At 43.9% G+C, this 17,823-nt stretch overlaps 1 protein-coding gene across 2 annotated transcripts in view; it reads right to left on the reverse strand.

The window, feature by feature from the left end:
- Nucleotides 1–264: 264 nt before the first annotated feature.
- NARS2 (asparaginyl-tRNA synthetase 2, mitochondrial) overlaps nt 265–17,823 on the reverse strand; it is a 402,607-nt gene continuing 385,048 nt past the window's right edge. For both annotated transcript variants that reach the window (XM_069203933.1, XM_069203932.1), the window contains one exon: nt 265–476. In XM_069203933.1, coding sequence (XP_069060034.1) covers nt 332–476 — 145 coding nt within the window. In that variant the 3' untranslated portion in view covers nt 265–331. The remainder of the gene's footprint in view (nt 477–17,823) is intronic.

The following is a 17,823-nucleotide window of genomic DNA, read 5'->3' on the forward strand; positions in this document are numbered from 1 at the left end:
TGGTCATAAATCACTTTGCATATGTGCGTGCACAGTACGTGTGACCTGTGCATGTCTGTGTGTGCATGCGCTACAAAGGCCAACGCTATTTGTTTTGTTAATATTTGTTACAGAATTTCAGTTGCCTGCAGATAGAGCAAAACCATGGCATTAAGAAGTCCACAAGGGAATGCCAGAGGAGGCCTGGAGCTCAGAAACAACCATGTTATATGTAATATCTGGTCATGTCGTATTTGCTGTCAGTTACAGGAAAGATGATCAGGATCACAGAATCATAAAAATAGATTTTACTATAGACACAGACATGAATCATAAGGTGGAATTCATCACACTATAAAAGACATGAATGGGAAAACCGAGGGAAAGGAATAACATCTTTGATGTTGTCCACGCCCAGAATGCATTGCAGGTAGCGCTCGAATCCCATTCCAAAGCCTCCATGTGGGACAGATCCAAACTGACGCAGCTCCAAATACCTGTTTTGGGGTCAAAAAAAAAGAAAAAAAAAAAAAAGAAAAGATATCATATTTAAATATGAGACTGGAGGTATGTATGCCAGCTTTGTAAAATGTGCAAATGACATGCTTTACCTTAACTCATGACTGGCAAATGTTACTCTTTTCAAAAACGCTTTACGCAGTGGAGATTGGCATAAGTACCATCAGCATAATGACCAACCAGGTGCAGACCCACGTAAAACTATATGCCAGCGAAACGTGTCCACTCTCTCACATGTGGTACATGGTGTAGGGTTAAATCTACTGTAGACACACCTAAACTGAAATATTTTCTTTAACGTTTCACATCTGCAGAACCCGGACCACTGATGAAGAGAAGTGAAATGTGTTGTATTGCTGAGACCGACAGCATGAAATCAAACAAATTCTTGAACTGTTCGTATTTTGGATTGACTCGGACTCTGGTGTCAAACGTAATCTGTTGTAGTTCTCCGAGTACCAGGTCCTTGGATTTTCCATCTCTGGGCACTATTTGCTCCCTCCCTCTACAGTACCTAGGGGTTTTGCAGCCGGCAACAGCCCCTTCTTGCTGTAAATCGGTTTGTTGACCTCTAGTCTATTCCTCTGAAGTCTCAGACTTTTGCAAGCCTATGGTCTGGTAATTGTCAACAATGGTCGGGTATGGTTGGGTCATGCCACTATACTTCAGGAGAAGGAAACCCACACGCCTAACCGCATGTGGCGTTTCATCATTCCATGGATTCTTCCTCTCCACTGCTAAACCAACCCTCAAAATGTGCACCGGGCCTGTGTAGTGCCCTTTCCTAAAGAATTCTCAGCCTCAGCGGCTCTCATACTGTGGCCTGTGGTATAATCCATTAACAATGGGTCAATCACTAGGGCACTTAAGTAGGATCCTCACTGCTTTTATTATGGCTCATTATACACCTGGTCAGGAACCATGAAAACGTATAATATTGCTGATTGTATAATGCCCATGCCTACAGGCTTCTCTCTGCTGCTAAACAACTCCCTAGAGCATATAAAATTGTTGGATACATAACACACATCCTTAGGATTGCTCCTCTACCTGTGCTGGGTAGAGTCCAGATCTCACAATACAGTTAATGCAAGTCTGCATCTCCAAGGCTAATACTCCTCCTCTGGGCACCAAGTTCAAAGAGGTGTACCCTCTATGACCGACCACGACACAGGTAGGTATGTGCATGCATGCCCGCATCTCATCGCACTTTCTACTACGTCCATGTGAAGGGGTAGGTGGATGCCAGTGGTGACATGATCAGTACAGTTTCCACCATTCACACAGCACTCCAAGACACACGCCACCAAGGCCCACTCTTTCTATCCATCCAGAAATTTGCATCTTAACTGTTCTACCCTTCACTCCAATTCACTTGATATTCACGCACAAGTACAGCCTCAAAACATAAGAGCACAACTCTGGTCCTCACACACAACGTCATAACGCTATCACTATAAGTTAAATGACAAATATGCACTTCTACATTCAATGATATCCACCACAGGGTTGCATGCTACCAATCAAAAAATGCAATTCATCGTGTCATCATGGGTATGAAGCATCATATAAATTCAATGATAATACATTCAAAAGGTACAAATGCTCAAATGTGTGAGAGTGAATTTATAATTAAGTAATATGCGTTTAGTTAACATGAATTATTTTGGAAGGGTTTCAAGAGTAGCTTGTTTTACATAATATCATTTCTACAATCTTGATTGGTTCCTAACAATGTATCTTTGTTAGTACAGCCCATGGTTCTGCTTCACACCATGCAAAGAGTATGAATCTTTACTCGTGTAAACCCATAAAATAGGTCACATCTCAAAAACAGCATAAGACTTTTCCTTGCTCTATTTAAAGGTAGACTCTGTGTCAGTCTTCTTATTGACTTAATACTTAAAGATTTTACAGATGTTCTCAGACTTTAAATTTAAAGTTGAGCAGTTCCTAAGACAGTTTGCTCTTTGATTCTATATTTATATAACTGTATTATTTTGCTATGTGCTAGGCCAGATCTGGTATTAGCTAGCTATTTCACTAAAATAAAGACTAGGCCCAATGCTCATTCTCATTATTTGCATTTTGAGAATGTATAGTCACTGGGATTTGAGCAGAGACAGAATATGTTCGCCTTCTGTATTGATTATAAAATGTAAAAAAACAAACTTAATTGTTTTGACTATGACCTCTTCCTGGTATAAGCTTGATTTAGCTCTATTTAAGGGTTACCGTCCTTTGGGACTCAAACAAGGACCCCGAAAATGAGAGCTTCAGGATAGTAAGTTGGCATCAACAGTTTTTAGTAACAAAATGCAAATACAGGTGGTAAATTACCAATTAACGAGATAGATTAGCACCAACAATCCATGTAGTTTTGTGGTGGCCACTGAGGTGATTTAGACGTCACTATAAATTACTAATACAAAAACACCTGGGCAAACATAACATCTTCTCAGGTGTGGTTTTAGATCTTGCTATAGTGCAAACAGACGATTTTTGCTTGTGCTTATGTCTGTGGTTTTTACATTTTGCACAACAGTTATCACCAGCTAAGCACAGTTTTAACATTAGAACGCAGAACCAACCATTCCAATGCATGGCACGTGATATCCACAACCTTGTACTAACGTAGGGACATCCTGTGCTGCTCCGAGGCTCACTGACGTCATCACTATTGAAAAGGAAAGCAGAAAGAGCATTTTGGCTGGGAAACATCCTGAACAACTAGGTCTAAACCACTACTTGCCTGAACCACTACTGCTAAACAACTAAAAAGTCTCTACAACTAAGTACTGAACAACTACTGTCTAAACAACAATTGTGCCTGAATAACAATTGCCTGGACAACTAATTTTAAGGTAAGGTTTTCCTTTTGGTTTTTATGGTTTATTAGTTGTTTAGAATATATATATATATTAGTTGTTCAGGCAATTGTTATTCAGACACAATAGTTGTTCAGACAGTAGTTGTTCAGTACTTAGTTGTAGAGACTTTTTAGTTGTTTAGCAGTAGTGGTTTAGGCTATAGTTGTTTAGGACCTAGTTGTTCTGTCACATATTCATTTTGGCTCCTTCTGCATTCACTCTGTGCAGTGCTTGTGGGCACTAATCACCACCCCACACAAGCACCATTTATAATGGGAGAGGTATAATTGGAAAGAGGAGATTGCTCATTTCTCCACTGAGCTCTCCCATGAGCATACACTGCTCAGAGGTGTCTCTGGATGGGGGTGTCACAGACAAAATTGATACGGCCGCCTACAATTGGTGATCATGAAGACTGCGCACATGTGTACCCCACAGGGTAGCTATAGTTAGGTCAGCTGTTCCATAGGAAAAATGTTTTATGCATTGCTAATAACTTTGACCCCGTTTAATGAATCTCCACAAAACTTTCCAAAAACGTGCTCTTTTTTGCCTAGTTTGTGCATAGAAAGTTTTATGGTGATTCATCGAGCGGGGGATGAGAAAAACGGGGGCTCCCAAAACGCGAAACCCCTATGCATTTTCCATAGACTTATTTACCAAGCACTACTGCAAAAACTGCAGAATGGAATAACACCAAATTTGGCAGGAAGCTAGATCTTGGTCCACAGATTGTGTTGTGATTTGGTGTAACTCTGTTCAGTAGCTATTCAGAGAATAAGGTTAAAAAATATTTGTATATCATGACGGTTGGGCATGTAAAAGGCTTGAGACACTTTTGCTGGAGAGGTAAAAAAAAAAAATAGAGCATTCTCATTGGACCAGGGAGCTTCTGTCCCCATTGGGCCAAATCGCTCCTGTGGGAGTGAGACCCCTGTGTGAGCGAGCGCTCTGTTTGGCTCCCAGCAACATCAGAAAACTTAGGCCGGCGGCTGTTACAGGATTCAGGGACTTAGGGCCAGATGTAGCAAAGGGTTTTTCCCATTCTGTGTCAATGGGAAAATGTGTTCGTACATATGGCCCTTAGTCCCCTGTCTTGACCATAAAACATGTTTTTTTTAAATAAAAAAAGGATGTAAGAGGGCAGTGTATGGGGTACCCAGAGGGACCTCCCAGGGCCAAAATTGAAAAAAAGAAATGGAAATTTTTGCTGCGATCCAACTGGACTATTCAGGATTGAAAAGAAAAAAAAAAAAAAACATTGGGCCTATATAGGCCCCACGAAGCTCACCCCCAGGCTGCATTCCATAAAGGGAGGGGGCGCGCAGCTCCTTATCCCCGGAGCCATTATAGGCCCAGAGAATTCCACACCTGGGTCCAAAATGTTCCTAAAAGAGGAGGGGGTACAGCTCCCCTTCCTGAGCCTTCGAAGGTTCCGGGGACCCCATCCTCAAGTTCCCTCGGACAGCTTTCTTTAATTAAAAGGGGTGGGGGCTCCCTCTCTGAGTCATTATAGGTGCTGGGGAGCCCACCCCTGGGGCTAAAACTACCTAGAGATGGGAGAAAGCCATGCTGACTCCTTGCCCGAGACTTGAAAGGTCCCGGGGAACCCACCCTCGGGGACAAAAAATGTTTTAAAAGTGATGGGGGCCACACGGCCACCCTCCTTGAGCCTTTATTGGTCTAGGGATTCCATGCCCTAGGGCTGACTCACTTGCTGTGTTCCGGAGAGCCCACCCATGGGACACAGAAGATTCCGTGGTGGGCAGGTCAACTTGTGTTTGCTCCTGCCTGACGGGCATTTTTAAAACTCCCACCAAACGGGAGCAAACACATAGTATGTTGCTGCATGAAAATGCTCCTGTCAGCTGAGAGACTTGTGATCTGTTTCCCTGCTCGCACTGATGCTGGCAGGGAAACAGATCAACAGAATGTTCTCGCCCAAAGGGAGCAGCATAAATAGCTGCTCCTTACAGGTGAAAACAATGCTGGCGCCTGCAGCACGCGGGGAGTCTGCTGGGGATGCAGGGCCCTGGGACTCCCCCTGCAGCCCCTAATGTGGTGTTTGGTGGGTGCCCTGGGTGGCCACCAGGGAACCCACCCATTTCAAAAAGAGGCCCTGGGGAATGGTGTTCCCAGGGTCAAAATAGGTTTGGTTAGGGGGTTTTGCGACCCCCCCCCTTTAAAAAAAACCACACAAAAAAAAAAACCACAGCCCTGGGTGCTGGGATCCCCCCTAGGGCCTTTTGAAGGATCAGGGATGGCGGACACCCCTCCCCTTAATTAACACATTGCACTGGGAGGGATAGGGTACCCAAGGCCAAAAACGGCTTGAGGAGAAGGGCCACCATCTTTTTTTTCTTATCTGTATGCAAATTACATCTAACAAGTGAACATCAAACACTATACTCCTTACCTCAAAGATAAGATTGCAGAGAAGGAACACCTTAGTCATGTTTTAATTTAGCAGCATATCAACCTTCCTAAGTCGGCAAACTGTCACAGTATATGTTTCTTTTTGAGGGAAAAGGAACATAAATAATTCTTTTCTTGAGTCATGGTGCTGGAAGGCAGATGATTGAGTCGTTCGGATGGTCTTCCTGCTCAGGCTGAACAATGCCTGAGATAATTTGGGAACAAGTCTGAAGGAAGCAAGAAAGGAGAGCCACCCTATCTCATGTACGGTCAGCCAATCCTTCCCTAATGAATGTGTTCTTGAAGAGATAACAACCCTTATAAAGATACAACGAACAAAACAGTAACAACAACAATAATAAGTAAAAGATTTAGGGCCTGATTTAGAACTTGTCAAAAGGCTTTCTCCATCACAACGGTGACATATCCGTTCGCTGAAATATAAATCCTGTCCGCAGAGTTCTAAATCAGGCCCTTTGTGTTTTTATTTAGCTTAATGCAATAGGTTTTCGCCTTGAAAGCACTGTTAATAGCAAGTACTCATATTATTGACAGGAGCATGCAATGAAGGGTTGTAAAAACGTGGATTCAAATGTGTGTCTTAGATTACATGGAGATATCCACATTAAGGGCCTGGTTAAGAGTTCGGCAGACAGACTACTGTGTCACAACCATGAGAGAGTACCAGGTCTGCCAAACTCTTGGTCCACCCACCAGTTAGTGTCCTCCCTAGTATCAGTCCCTTAGTGAGAAAAAAAGTTGGACCTTTGGAGCTCACTGCAGAAAGCAGGACACATATCTAAAATGCTACTGCGCATAGTTTGGCCTTACGGCACCAGACCAGCACTGCAAGGCCATGAAAGAGCGGTCACAGGAGTAAGAATGGTGCCATGCGCCTTGGCAAAAGCAAGGTACATGGATCACTCTCACTCCGTCCTGTCCACTGGCTAAACATAACCATAATTTGGTTAAAGTGGGTCCAAACGGCCGCTGGACTCTAGTGCCATTGCACCTGCTGCACTACTAATAGCTGCCATTAAGCCTTGCAGTAGAGAACCATAACTGAAAGGCCAACATGCGGGGAGCCTTTGGTGTACCAGTGGTGCAATGGGTTCTGGTGCAACCAAGATAGATTTCTGCTCTTTTGCCTTCTCACTTTCCCCCACACAGCCAATGACTTGACAGCAAAATACGGTCAAAATTTGGGCACACTGGGCCATAACCCCACAGGTCGATGGTGCTGGCAAACTAATGATAGCTACTACTGTCAGAGGGGGCCTTGTCCCTTAGGCCTCAAAACCATAATCCAGTGCTGCAAGGCCATTGAGAGGAGGCACTCTCTCTTGGGCCTCGCAGAACTGGCTCTGTCATGCAGGTCTCCCTGCCATGGTTCAATGCTACAAAGACTCTGTGTGGGCACCCCATCCCCTAAATGCCCATCCATGGCTGTGATCCAATAAAGAGAGATAAGTCACATAGCAATGGTGCCAAGGTTACTGGTGCAAACTAAAAACTTCCTTTCACCTCTATCTTCTAGTAAAATAAAGCCATAATTTGAGCAAACTATGCACCCAATACCTCTGGGGCCCGATGCTACTGCACCTGCTGCATTATTGATGGCTATGCCCCTGACATAGACCCATGCATATAGTCATGGAACAACACTGAGGGAGTCAATTGCAAAGGCCCCTCTCTGCTAGGTCTCACAGTGCTAATCCATAACTACGAGGCCTAGTGCTGCAAAGCCCAAGGTGCGGAAGCCCAGTGTAGGAGAGCCAGCATACCTAGGCCTTGCAGCAACCGTTTAGCGCTGCAAGCCCAGGCGTGGGGATCCACTGCTCTAGGTTCATGTCCTTATCCATTGTCTTGTGCTGCAAAGCCCAAAGGAACGTGGTCCCATCCCCTGGGCCTCACAGCCATGGGCTAGTGATGAAAGGTTCACAGGAGATGCCCCTAATGTCTTTGGCCTCTCAATCATGGTCTAGCTCTGCAAGTCCCAGGTGGGGTGGGCAACTTTCCATTATCAGTTTTAAGGACTCTTTGTGTTGCAGAGACACATTACATGTGTGGAGATACACCACAGGTGCAAAGACATCAGAGGATGTTTGCTCGGGGGGTTGGGGGCTATAAATTGCATAGCACATTTTTGGGGATAACTAGGAGGGAGATTAAGTCTATGAAATGTTAATACTGTACACACTATATTTAGGTTCTAATGCCTTTACTACTTCCTGAAGTAAGCCTTGACTGCTTGTTACTGCAAGTTTTGAGATGTAAGTTAAGAAAATGAACAACTCTGGTATACAAACAGAATTAAATAGTCTTAAGCTTTGAAACTCCAGTAGTAAATATCAGTATCTACCACGCATGCTGCCCAGTAACTACCCTCTGTCAGAGGACCTGGTCCAGTGAGTACGTAAAAGCCATGGTACTAGGATATTTGACATCTAATCTCAGCTTTACCACTTCACATAAATATGCTGCACTCTAAAGCTGGGCAGGGCCCACAACCCAAGAAAGGAAGCCCCCTCGATCTTGTCATTAAATCACTGTCACCACTGTTGTGGTCTAATGGACTAGTTGGAAATGTGGGATCAAAAGACATGTTATCTAATCCCAGCCTCCCACCTGGTCACACTATGTGCTCTTGGGCATCACCTGTTTGAACATTTTCTGCTGCCCCCTTTTTTACAAGACAGAGTATTTAAATTCAATGTAAAAGCTGCAAATATGCATGCGATTTAAAAAACCTGGACCTGATATTACAGGGTATGGAGGGGGTGGGGGGTATAGTACCCAGCCACATTGTACATTGGCCAAACTGCAATCCAGTCTGCAATCCAGTGTGCTATAGTCTTAAGCCTACTAATTTAACAAACTGTTTAATCCTAAACATCTAAAAATCTCCATGTACCTCGGTCCAGTGATCTTACAATTTGTCTGCAATTTGAAACATGCTTATGGAAAGCAAGAGACACTAAGGACAAAAGAAATCCGCAGTATAATTTTATTTCACACATTCAAGGCTGCTTGCATCTCATTAGATGGATGTGCTACTGTTGGAGGTGCAGGAAACAACGATTGTGAAAATCTTATTGGTTCTCTCTACTCGCAACTATGAATGGATACACCGTCGCCTAAGCTCTGTTAATTCCAGTGGGGATGACAACATCAGTTACTGGGACCCACTGGAAATGATACATTTATTTCACTTTCACATGGTGGTTTTGGCTGCTGAAAACAATTGACATCTCCGTGTGAAAGTCAGCAGAAAAATAAGGAATTACCAGGGAATGAGACTGGAAATTACTGATTCCTTTATTAATTCCTCATTTTTTGTGACCCTGAGGGGCAACTCATACTTTTCCCTTCCTGGAGTTAACGGTAACTCCAGAGATGGGGGAAGTCCAGCTCTTTTCCAGCCACTTATAATGAGGTTCCTAGTGAAACGACAGGGCTCTCAAAGCTATAGAAAAAGTGGATCCCCCAGGGCTGCTGCCTCCTCATTTCTCCCTATCTACCCAGAGGATCAACCCAGAATCCAAAGGCTTGTCCCGGCACAGACAAAAGACACATGGCTCATCGGATAGGCTTACTAATGTGATCAGGTGACGCTACAGCTATTAGGGAGGATGTCTTGGGAATAGCATGATTTAAGGACTATGGTGCCATTGACTTGAACGCTATTGATGAGATATACCAGTATGTGATTAAGATCTCATTGAGGGACTGGTTCTTTCATGGTGGTGATGCTGTAATCAGCCATAGACGGATGACAGTGTTATCCAAAGAAAAGAATTCAGAATTCACACAGGCTGCGTGGACTGAACAATAAGGCCCTCATTACGACTTTGGCTGTCTTTTTAAAAGACTGCTGAAGCCGCTGGAGCCAGCATACTGCCAGTGCTGGCAATATGCTGCCCGCCCTACTAGGAGTTTTCCACTGGGTTTTCAACAGCATTTCCGGCCACTGGCCCAGCAGAAAACTCACCACAACATTGACGCTGACTCGTAATCGAGCCAGCAGCAAGGTTGTGGTGCGTCTCGCATTTCACTACCCGTAATTTGGGCAGTGAAATGCGCAACAGGACTGTCCATGGGGGGCCCCTGCACTGCCCATGCCAAGTGGGCAGTGCACTTGGCATGGGACGTGCAGGGGCGGGCCCATTTGGCCCCCAATGCCCTTTTCCGACAGACTTTGCATGGCGTGAGACCGCCATGCAAAGGCTGGCGGAAAGGGGACTCATAATCCCCAGGGCAGCGCTGCCCTGGTGGACTGCGACCTTCAAAACCGCCAGGCTGTCGACAGGCGGCAACCTGGCGGTGTCGGTGGTCAGGCTGTGGCCCATCTGCCCCAGTCATATTAGGGCGGTCGGACCACCCTGTTTGCGGTGGTCCAACTGCCATCGCGAGTGTGGTGGTATTGAGACCGCCACCCACTTAATGAGGGCATAGGTCTTACAAGAGTTATCTGCATGCCTGTGTCTGCTAGGTAGGCCATAAAGCCTATAGAATTATCTGCTAAGGCCTTGTCTGGATGAATGGCCTTCTCCATGACCCAATAACAGAACTAAAGTCATCAGGACCCACCCTGTAATTAATTCAATCCTACTTTTCCAACCGTAATAAAGGTGTTTTTATTACAGTACCAAAATCCTCACTAGATAAGGTTTCTTGCATAGTACCACAATGGTATTCATTTATCCTATAGGCTCTGCAGTAGTAACATATGCCTTCTAAACTGCCTCATCAGCGGTGGTTACTGAGCCTCTAATTGTACAAAATTCACATCCTGATGGAAAACAGGTCAGGGAAACAGGCCTGAACCACATTTTGCACTTGGTGAATAAGAGATTCCCAGGGATGAAAAGAAAAGAGGGAAGTCTGAGATCCTTGTGTTGGGTAGAACTCAACACACCACTTTGAGTAGCCAACCAGTATAGGTGCATCACCACATATACTGTTGAAAGAAGGGAATCTGAGGGTCACCTTGAACTTAGAACTTTCTTTCATGCCCCAAGTCAATATGGATGTACAGGTTATCTAATGTAGCTTTGCCTTCTCCGAACATTCCTCCCACTCCTTGGATTTAACCAGTGACTGGAGATTACTAGCTCGGGCAATGGCTTGATAATACTACTACAGTATCATGTGACCTGGACTTCACTTAGAAGCTAATAATACACAGTTTCAAAGGCTTCAAAACCTGACAGTCCTAAACGTGAGGATGCATGAGCACATCATGCAAGCCCTGAAAGTCCTCTTTGTTTCCCTGTGGACATGAACATCAAGTTAAAAGTTCTTTCCTCAAATCACAAGGTCTCTCAGGGCAAGGAGCTAAAATAGTTAAACAGTCAAAGGCACATTCAGCCAAACCGTTGATGGCCCGCTTGATTGCGTAAGCCATTCAAAAGGATCAAACGTGGAGCTAGAACACTGGAGTTCAGGGTCCCAGACTGTGGAATGCTTTAACATTAAGGCAGAGTCTAACAACATGTGATTCACAGAGGGCCTGGAAACAGAACTTTCCTGGCTCACCTACTACTATTAAACATCCACTCGAGGATCACAACGCAAGAGCATTGCTGCAAGAGATTGAAGACTACCAGAGTGTAGAGCACCCTTCAGTGATTGGAATCCTACTTTCTCTCGTCTCAGGCCCTAAGTTCCTACAGGCGACGCCTAGAATATTACACAAATTCTGGAAAACGTATAGCACTATTGAGTAATTAGAAGGCAACACATAGCACTCAGTATTAATAAAGTACCCAAATGCCATATTAAGATAATTTAGATTCACAGCTGGTAACATTCTTGGGCTCAAAGATTTTGTTTAGAATGGCTACTTGGTTTCTAGGTTAGTGGCTCAGCAAAGATGCCTTCACCTATGTATGATATAGCTAGAAGCTCAACCCTTTATCCTGTTGCAACAGGTGTAGAATCTCGTGAGAAATATTTAACTATAGTCTCCAAGAGTAAAAGAACGAGACCTCAGAAGAATTGGTATTGTTGTGCTACTGGTCAAGTAGAATGTATCCTCCCATAACGTCCACCCACGGGATACAAGTAAAGGTTCTACTCACCCAACAACTTTTATAGCAATAGCATGGCAATATCAGCTAAGCAAGTGGCACCTTTTCAAGCATCCTGTAGCGGGAAGGCATTGGAGTATACTGCCTACCTGACAAATCCAAGACAGTGGATCCACTCAGACCTGGGCTGTGACAAATTAATGTGGGAACAGGTCTTGGTGTTACATGCAGCGATTAGAGAATATAATGGTTTGGTAAAAGGTTTATGTATGAACACATGACTCCGCTCCCAGAAGATGAGCAAGTTAGCTTAGCCTCTAGCTTTTATACTGCTCACACTCAAAAGATGGATGCCAAAAATCATAGATTTTATTTAGTATCCATTCTAACACCTTCACAGGCATTGTGGAAGGGGATGGGTGTGATACTGTTTGTTGACAAGAAAACCTAGTAATTTTGTGGGTTAAAACAACGTGCATTTGGGGAGAAAAGGCAATTATTTCAAGTAGACCAAGATTTCTTTCAGCTCTAAGAGACTGACCTATGTCCTTTATTTAACCAACCATTGGCTGAAATATTTTGAGAACTGTTTTACTATTTGCCAGCTTTCCTTCCACTCAGTCGCAGTAAGGGTGACCAACATATTCCTCCCATCTCATCAGTATGTATGGTGGGGCTCGGCTTGATTCCAGGTACATCATTTGCTGTAATGCAGTGATCCTTTCTACGCCGTCCCCCAGATGGCGAGTACCTGCACAATAAGTCTGTCCTAGGAAGACTTATGTGTGTATGCCAGTATGCCTGTATTGTGTATATGGGGAAGGGAATTAATTTACCTAAAAGAAGTATAAGCTATGTTGCAGAATGTGATCCCTTTAGGAACGCCTACTCGTCTGTCCCAATAGAAAATATGCATGGGTTAATAATGTATATTTGTTTTTTAAGTTGTTCCATCATCCCTCCTTGGGCAGTGAATGTTTTCATTCTCCCCCCCCCCCCCCCCCCCCCCCCCGTCCCTCCATTTCATTCACAGGTATAACTCAAATGCCTGTGGGACCTCATGGTCACACATGCATTAAAAAAGGTTACACAGTGGTCATCCATAGTTGACTATGAATAAACCATGGATAGTAGTCGTTTGCTCATGAACAGAAAACAGAGGGGCCAAAGACCCTACCTACTGTGTATATAAGGTGGAAGCTCCCAAAGCTGGTTAGGAATTGGAAATATATACCTAATGTTTGAAACAAGACAACCAGACTGTCCATTTCATTATTTGCATTATGCACCATCTCTATTATGAAACTATGCAAACATTATATGAAGATCATTCAGCAAGTATTTATGCTTGTTAAAAATGGGTCAACAAAACTGAACTGGTCAATTCAATAAAACCTTATTCGATTATATACAATCATAAAATTACAAACATTATCATTACAAAAGCATGGATTAGTGCCAACGTACAGTACATTAAGATAGGACACAACAACATAACAGACGTCTAGATCCACTAACAAATGCAAACAATGTAGAGCAGGTCTACATCTTTTGAAGTTGTTCCACTTAATTAAAGGAATTAAATATCACTGTGGGTGCTTTTCAAAACAATTGCAAACAAAATATAAATAAAATGCAGCAATGTCTTTTTACAGTGATTGTCATGGTTGCAGACATGAACACTATAAGTATCACACTGACCCAGAGGGGAAAAAAGTAAATTATGAAGGGGAACCAGACTTAAATAATAATAAAAGCACCCTCTCCTAGTGGCCTGCAGTGTAAGCTAGGTCGGGTCCAGTAGCAGAGGTACTGTACAGCATTACATATTGTCTTATTGTCTTCCAGCAGGCTTGATTAACTCAGTGCCTTCCCATGAGACTGTCTTGAATCGAGGAAAGGCCACTTTAACCAGACTTTATCCTGCTTGTCAGTGAGAGATGGATTCTCAGAAAGAGAAGGTTTCCTTAGCACATCAAAGAGTTGTCGACATAAGCCAACGACAGGATATCCAACCCATTATCACACTTTAAAGAGTCCCTAATGACACACTGGTTAAGGATCACGTAAGAATTGGTCCAAACGCATAAGCATGGGGAACGATTTATTGACTCCTCGATGAATGGGATTCTTCATAGAATATACAGTATAGGCTGGTTGGAGATACCGAGAGGAGTTGTCGCCATTTTCTGACCACTGCAAAGGGAAGACATTTACTTAACCCCCATTTCGAGCTCCATAAGCAGCAACTCGAACACACTATGCCATATAAGGCTCAGGGCCTGACTTGGACTTTGGCGGACAGGTTACTCCATCCCAACGGTGGCGGATATCCCATCCGCCGAAACGTAAATACCATTATATCGTATGGGATTTATATTTTGGAGGACAGGACATCCGCACCGCTGTGACGCAGTAACCCATCCACCGAACTCTAATCAGGCCCTCAGCCTCTTACGTCAAGAAGAGGAGCAACGGGCTTGCCACATGTTGAAGGAATTAAATCAAAAAGTGCACCCACAGATTGCATGTATTTGCCATACTGAAAAATTAAAATGCCTGGACTAGGAACAGACAAAACCTACCAGTAGATAAGGAAAACCAGGCATCTTCAAAAGCTTATTATTCATAACAGAAAACGTGCCCATGCTGGGACTTTTGGGGCCACAGGATGCTCATATAATGGACGGGTGGAAGAAGCACACCTTTCCACAATACCAAAAGATTATAAAAGTTGACCGAATTATACCATTACCTACCTTTACGGGAAAAAAAACGAACAGGCAAAATGGCATTTAACAAGATATTTTTTTTGAACCGGGAGGGATTAGGTAGGCTCTGTGCTAACTTTATATTATCATTCTTAGGGCTGGGTCTTTGGTGAAAGATAGCGACACTGCGCACTTTGGTCAAAGGAGGCAAGCCTACTGGTCAGGAAACGGAATTTCTGTCTGGAACGTGATGGATTAACTGGAGGACGGAGTCTCTTCAGTCGCCTTATAACAATCTCTTTGATCAGTTGAGAACATTCAGTCAGAAGTAATTCTCTGCTCTCTAACTAAGCCAGTCTGGGTCTGGAGCCCTGTTCATGAGCAAGTAGAATACATTATACGAATGCTGAACAGATTTCTCGTATAGGAGGTCCATTAATTGCCTGAGAACTAATCGTAGTGTTTACTGAATTAAAAATGGCCTCTTTCCTTATATTTGAGTATGGTCAAGAAGAAAATGAAACACCTCGCCCCATCTGGGGTATGAATGGGGGGTGTTTGCCTAGTCCACTAGTGAGAATGACAGGGTGGTTTAATGTCTTGATCAGAAATATAAATCTAGGATGTATTTACAACTTGAATTACAATGTATATTATAAAACCTTCTTTATTTGTATGCTGGTGTCAATTCCCACCGTACTGGGAGTGTGAAGATTTAAATTAACACAGTGTATTATTATATTATTCAACTGCTGGATTTCCAATGCCTTTCATTTTTGGAAATAAAGTTGAATACATTTTAAATACGTCCAGCGTTAAGAATATCTTCTGCAATATGAAACTGCACAATTCTTTAGTATTTCTGTGCTGTGGTTTCTTTCATGAGGCTCTTAATAAATAAAAAGCAAGCACCTTGGATTTTTAAAATGGGCCTTAACAAAACTCACTCAGAAAGAAGACGGACAAATTGCTTTGAAGTGCATTCAAGAGAATTTAGCATTAACAATTACCTTTCTGCAGCTTAACGATGAGAGCTAACCACGACAACAATAGCAGCCAGGTGTGCCCCCAGGAGTGCCCAGGGTGCAGAAACACGATGCCAGGCTGTGCTAGAAATTTAGATTAGATTTGCGCTTCATTACAATTCAGTGGCAAGCTTAAGAAAATCCATATGACATATGAAAACGTTGAATTCCGTCTGCTCAAGTGGCAAAAAATCGGAAAAAAAACACATAAATAAGTGCATTTTGTTGCCTCTGTATCTTCCAAAAGATGGAGACTACCCAACTCACCTGCTTTCCACCGCCTCATTTTACATTGTCTAGTAGACCAGACTTTGAATTCCATGAAGCAGTAGAGTACCAACAAGCTGTATTTGGGATATGGACTTGATGCCAAAGCAGGAAGCCACACAACAGTGGGCAAACCCACAACCGCACAGGAGGTCTTCACCGAAGCGCTAAGAGGCTACGTTTTTGGTGAGCATGCACTAGACAATAAGCATTGGCAAAGCCAATATGTCACGTCTCTGACCATGCCTTTTGTTCAGATTGTGCTGCTGATGACCAGGATGAGCACCAGGGGGGGAAAAGAACTCTTGGTGACATGCCCGCTTTTGCTGCCTCACTTTGTGGGTGTGTGCATCGGTGATGATGTAGGAGAGCGGCGTGTGCACCATTTTTTCCCCCGATTTAGCCATACACTTTTAATGAGAAAGCGGAAGGCCCATCAGCAATGTGCTGGCTGGCCGTGCCATAAAAAAATAAAAATAAAAGTAATAGTACTGTGGGGGTGTAGAGGAATGAAGGAGCTGATGGGGGCAGGAAGCAATGAGGTGGTGGGGGGAGGAAAAAAGCAACATATGAGAGCAACATGGAGAGAGTAACATGGAGCATGGGTGAGGGAGAGCAGCACACGGGTGAGAGGGAGCAAAGAGGGGGTGTAAAAAACACAGAACGGAAAACACCCCCGACACGAGCGACAGGAGAAAAGCCCACATGGGAGACAACTGGAAAACACGGGTATATGGAGTACTTAAGCATTAAAAAAAAATGAGCAGCGGAAGGACACAAGTAAAGAGGGTATGGTCTAGGGGAAGGACAAACACAAGACGGACAAGGCAAGTCGTCAAATAAGAAGCAAGCAAATGAGAGCGACAGTAAAGCCAACCAATGGACAGCAACGTACGAGCTTCAAGCTCACTGTAAGTTCTTGAGGACTGTCAATAGCTGCGGCATAGCATGCTGTGTTTCTTACACTGGTCCCCACACAGCAGATCACAACTTCTGTTTAGTTGAAAGGAGGAGAACCGAGGGCGGCACAAAGGGACATAAAGCACAAGTGCGTGCGCAGAAGGTTTTTGCGGTACACCTATGTGTTAGCTTGGAGATCAGAAAATGCCAGGTGGGTACTCTGGTGTGACGCGGACAAGCAGCAAACTGTGAGGGCTGAAGTCCGGCCCATGACAGAACATCAAGGTGAAATACCAAGGAGCTTCATTAGAGACACGCGCTTCCCACCTGCTTTCAAAACACCAGGTTCTATGTGTTTGGTTGCTTTTCTTTTTAAACAAGGGCTTTCCCCGCGACCCGTTGCTCGCTGGTATGAAACTAATAGGTTTTTGACTTGCAGCTAATGGAGTGGTCTCCTACCTTAGCTCGTGCGTTTCAAGGACAATTACCAGATTGTTTTGAAGTACACACGCAGCAAAATGCCAGCGCACACACCATTTATTCATTTACAATACGTGTCATGCAAAAAATGACACATACAAACACCTTACCTAGCAAAGAAATCACTAAAGAAAGGGAAATGCAAGGCAGCTGGACGCCTTCATGCATGTCACGCTTTAAAATGTTACATAGTAACACTTGGTCATGCTAAGCTGCGCTTTATTAACTGTCTGGATGCATAATACTCGCTCCTATGAGTGCATCCTGGGCAGCTCCCGTGTAGTGTACAATCCATAGCACACACTCTTGAAGATGCAAGATTGCGCCCCTAATGGTAGCATCCTTTCACCTCTGGGTACCTCCCAGGCCCAGGCTCAAGATCGTCTCAACTATATGATACAAACCAAACCAAAACTGGTAGATATCAGCATGAACTACTGCTTCCGTTTCCATACCTTTTCCCACATATCTATAAGCAGGTGTACCTACGCGCTTGCTGCAACTCATTGTGTGCAGTCTCTTCCATACCTGCACAGCGCCAAAACTCCTCCCGCATTGTCCACACCACACTCGCAAACTTTCTATCCATCCCTACCAGTTTAGAAGCTTCCAGTTTGCGCCTCGA

The sequence above is a fragment of the Pleurodeles waltl genome, chromosome 8 (genome assembly GCF_031143425.1).
Source record: "Pleurodeles waltl isolate 20211129_DDA chromosome 8, aPleWal1.hap1.20221129, whole genome shotgun sequence".
NCBI classification, from domain to species: Eukaryota; Metazoa; Chordata; class Amphibia; order Caudata; family Salamandridae; genus Pleurodeles; species Pleurodeles waltl.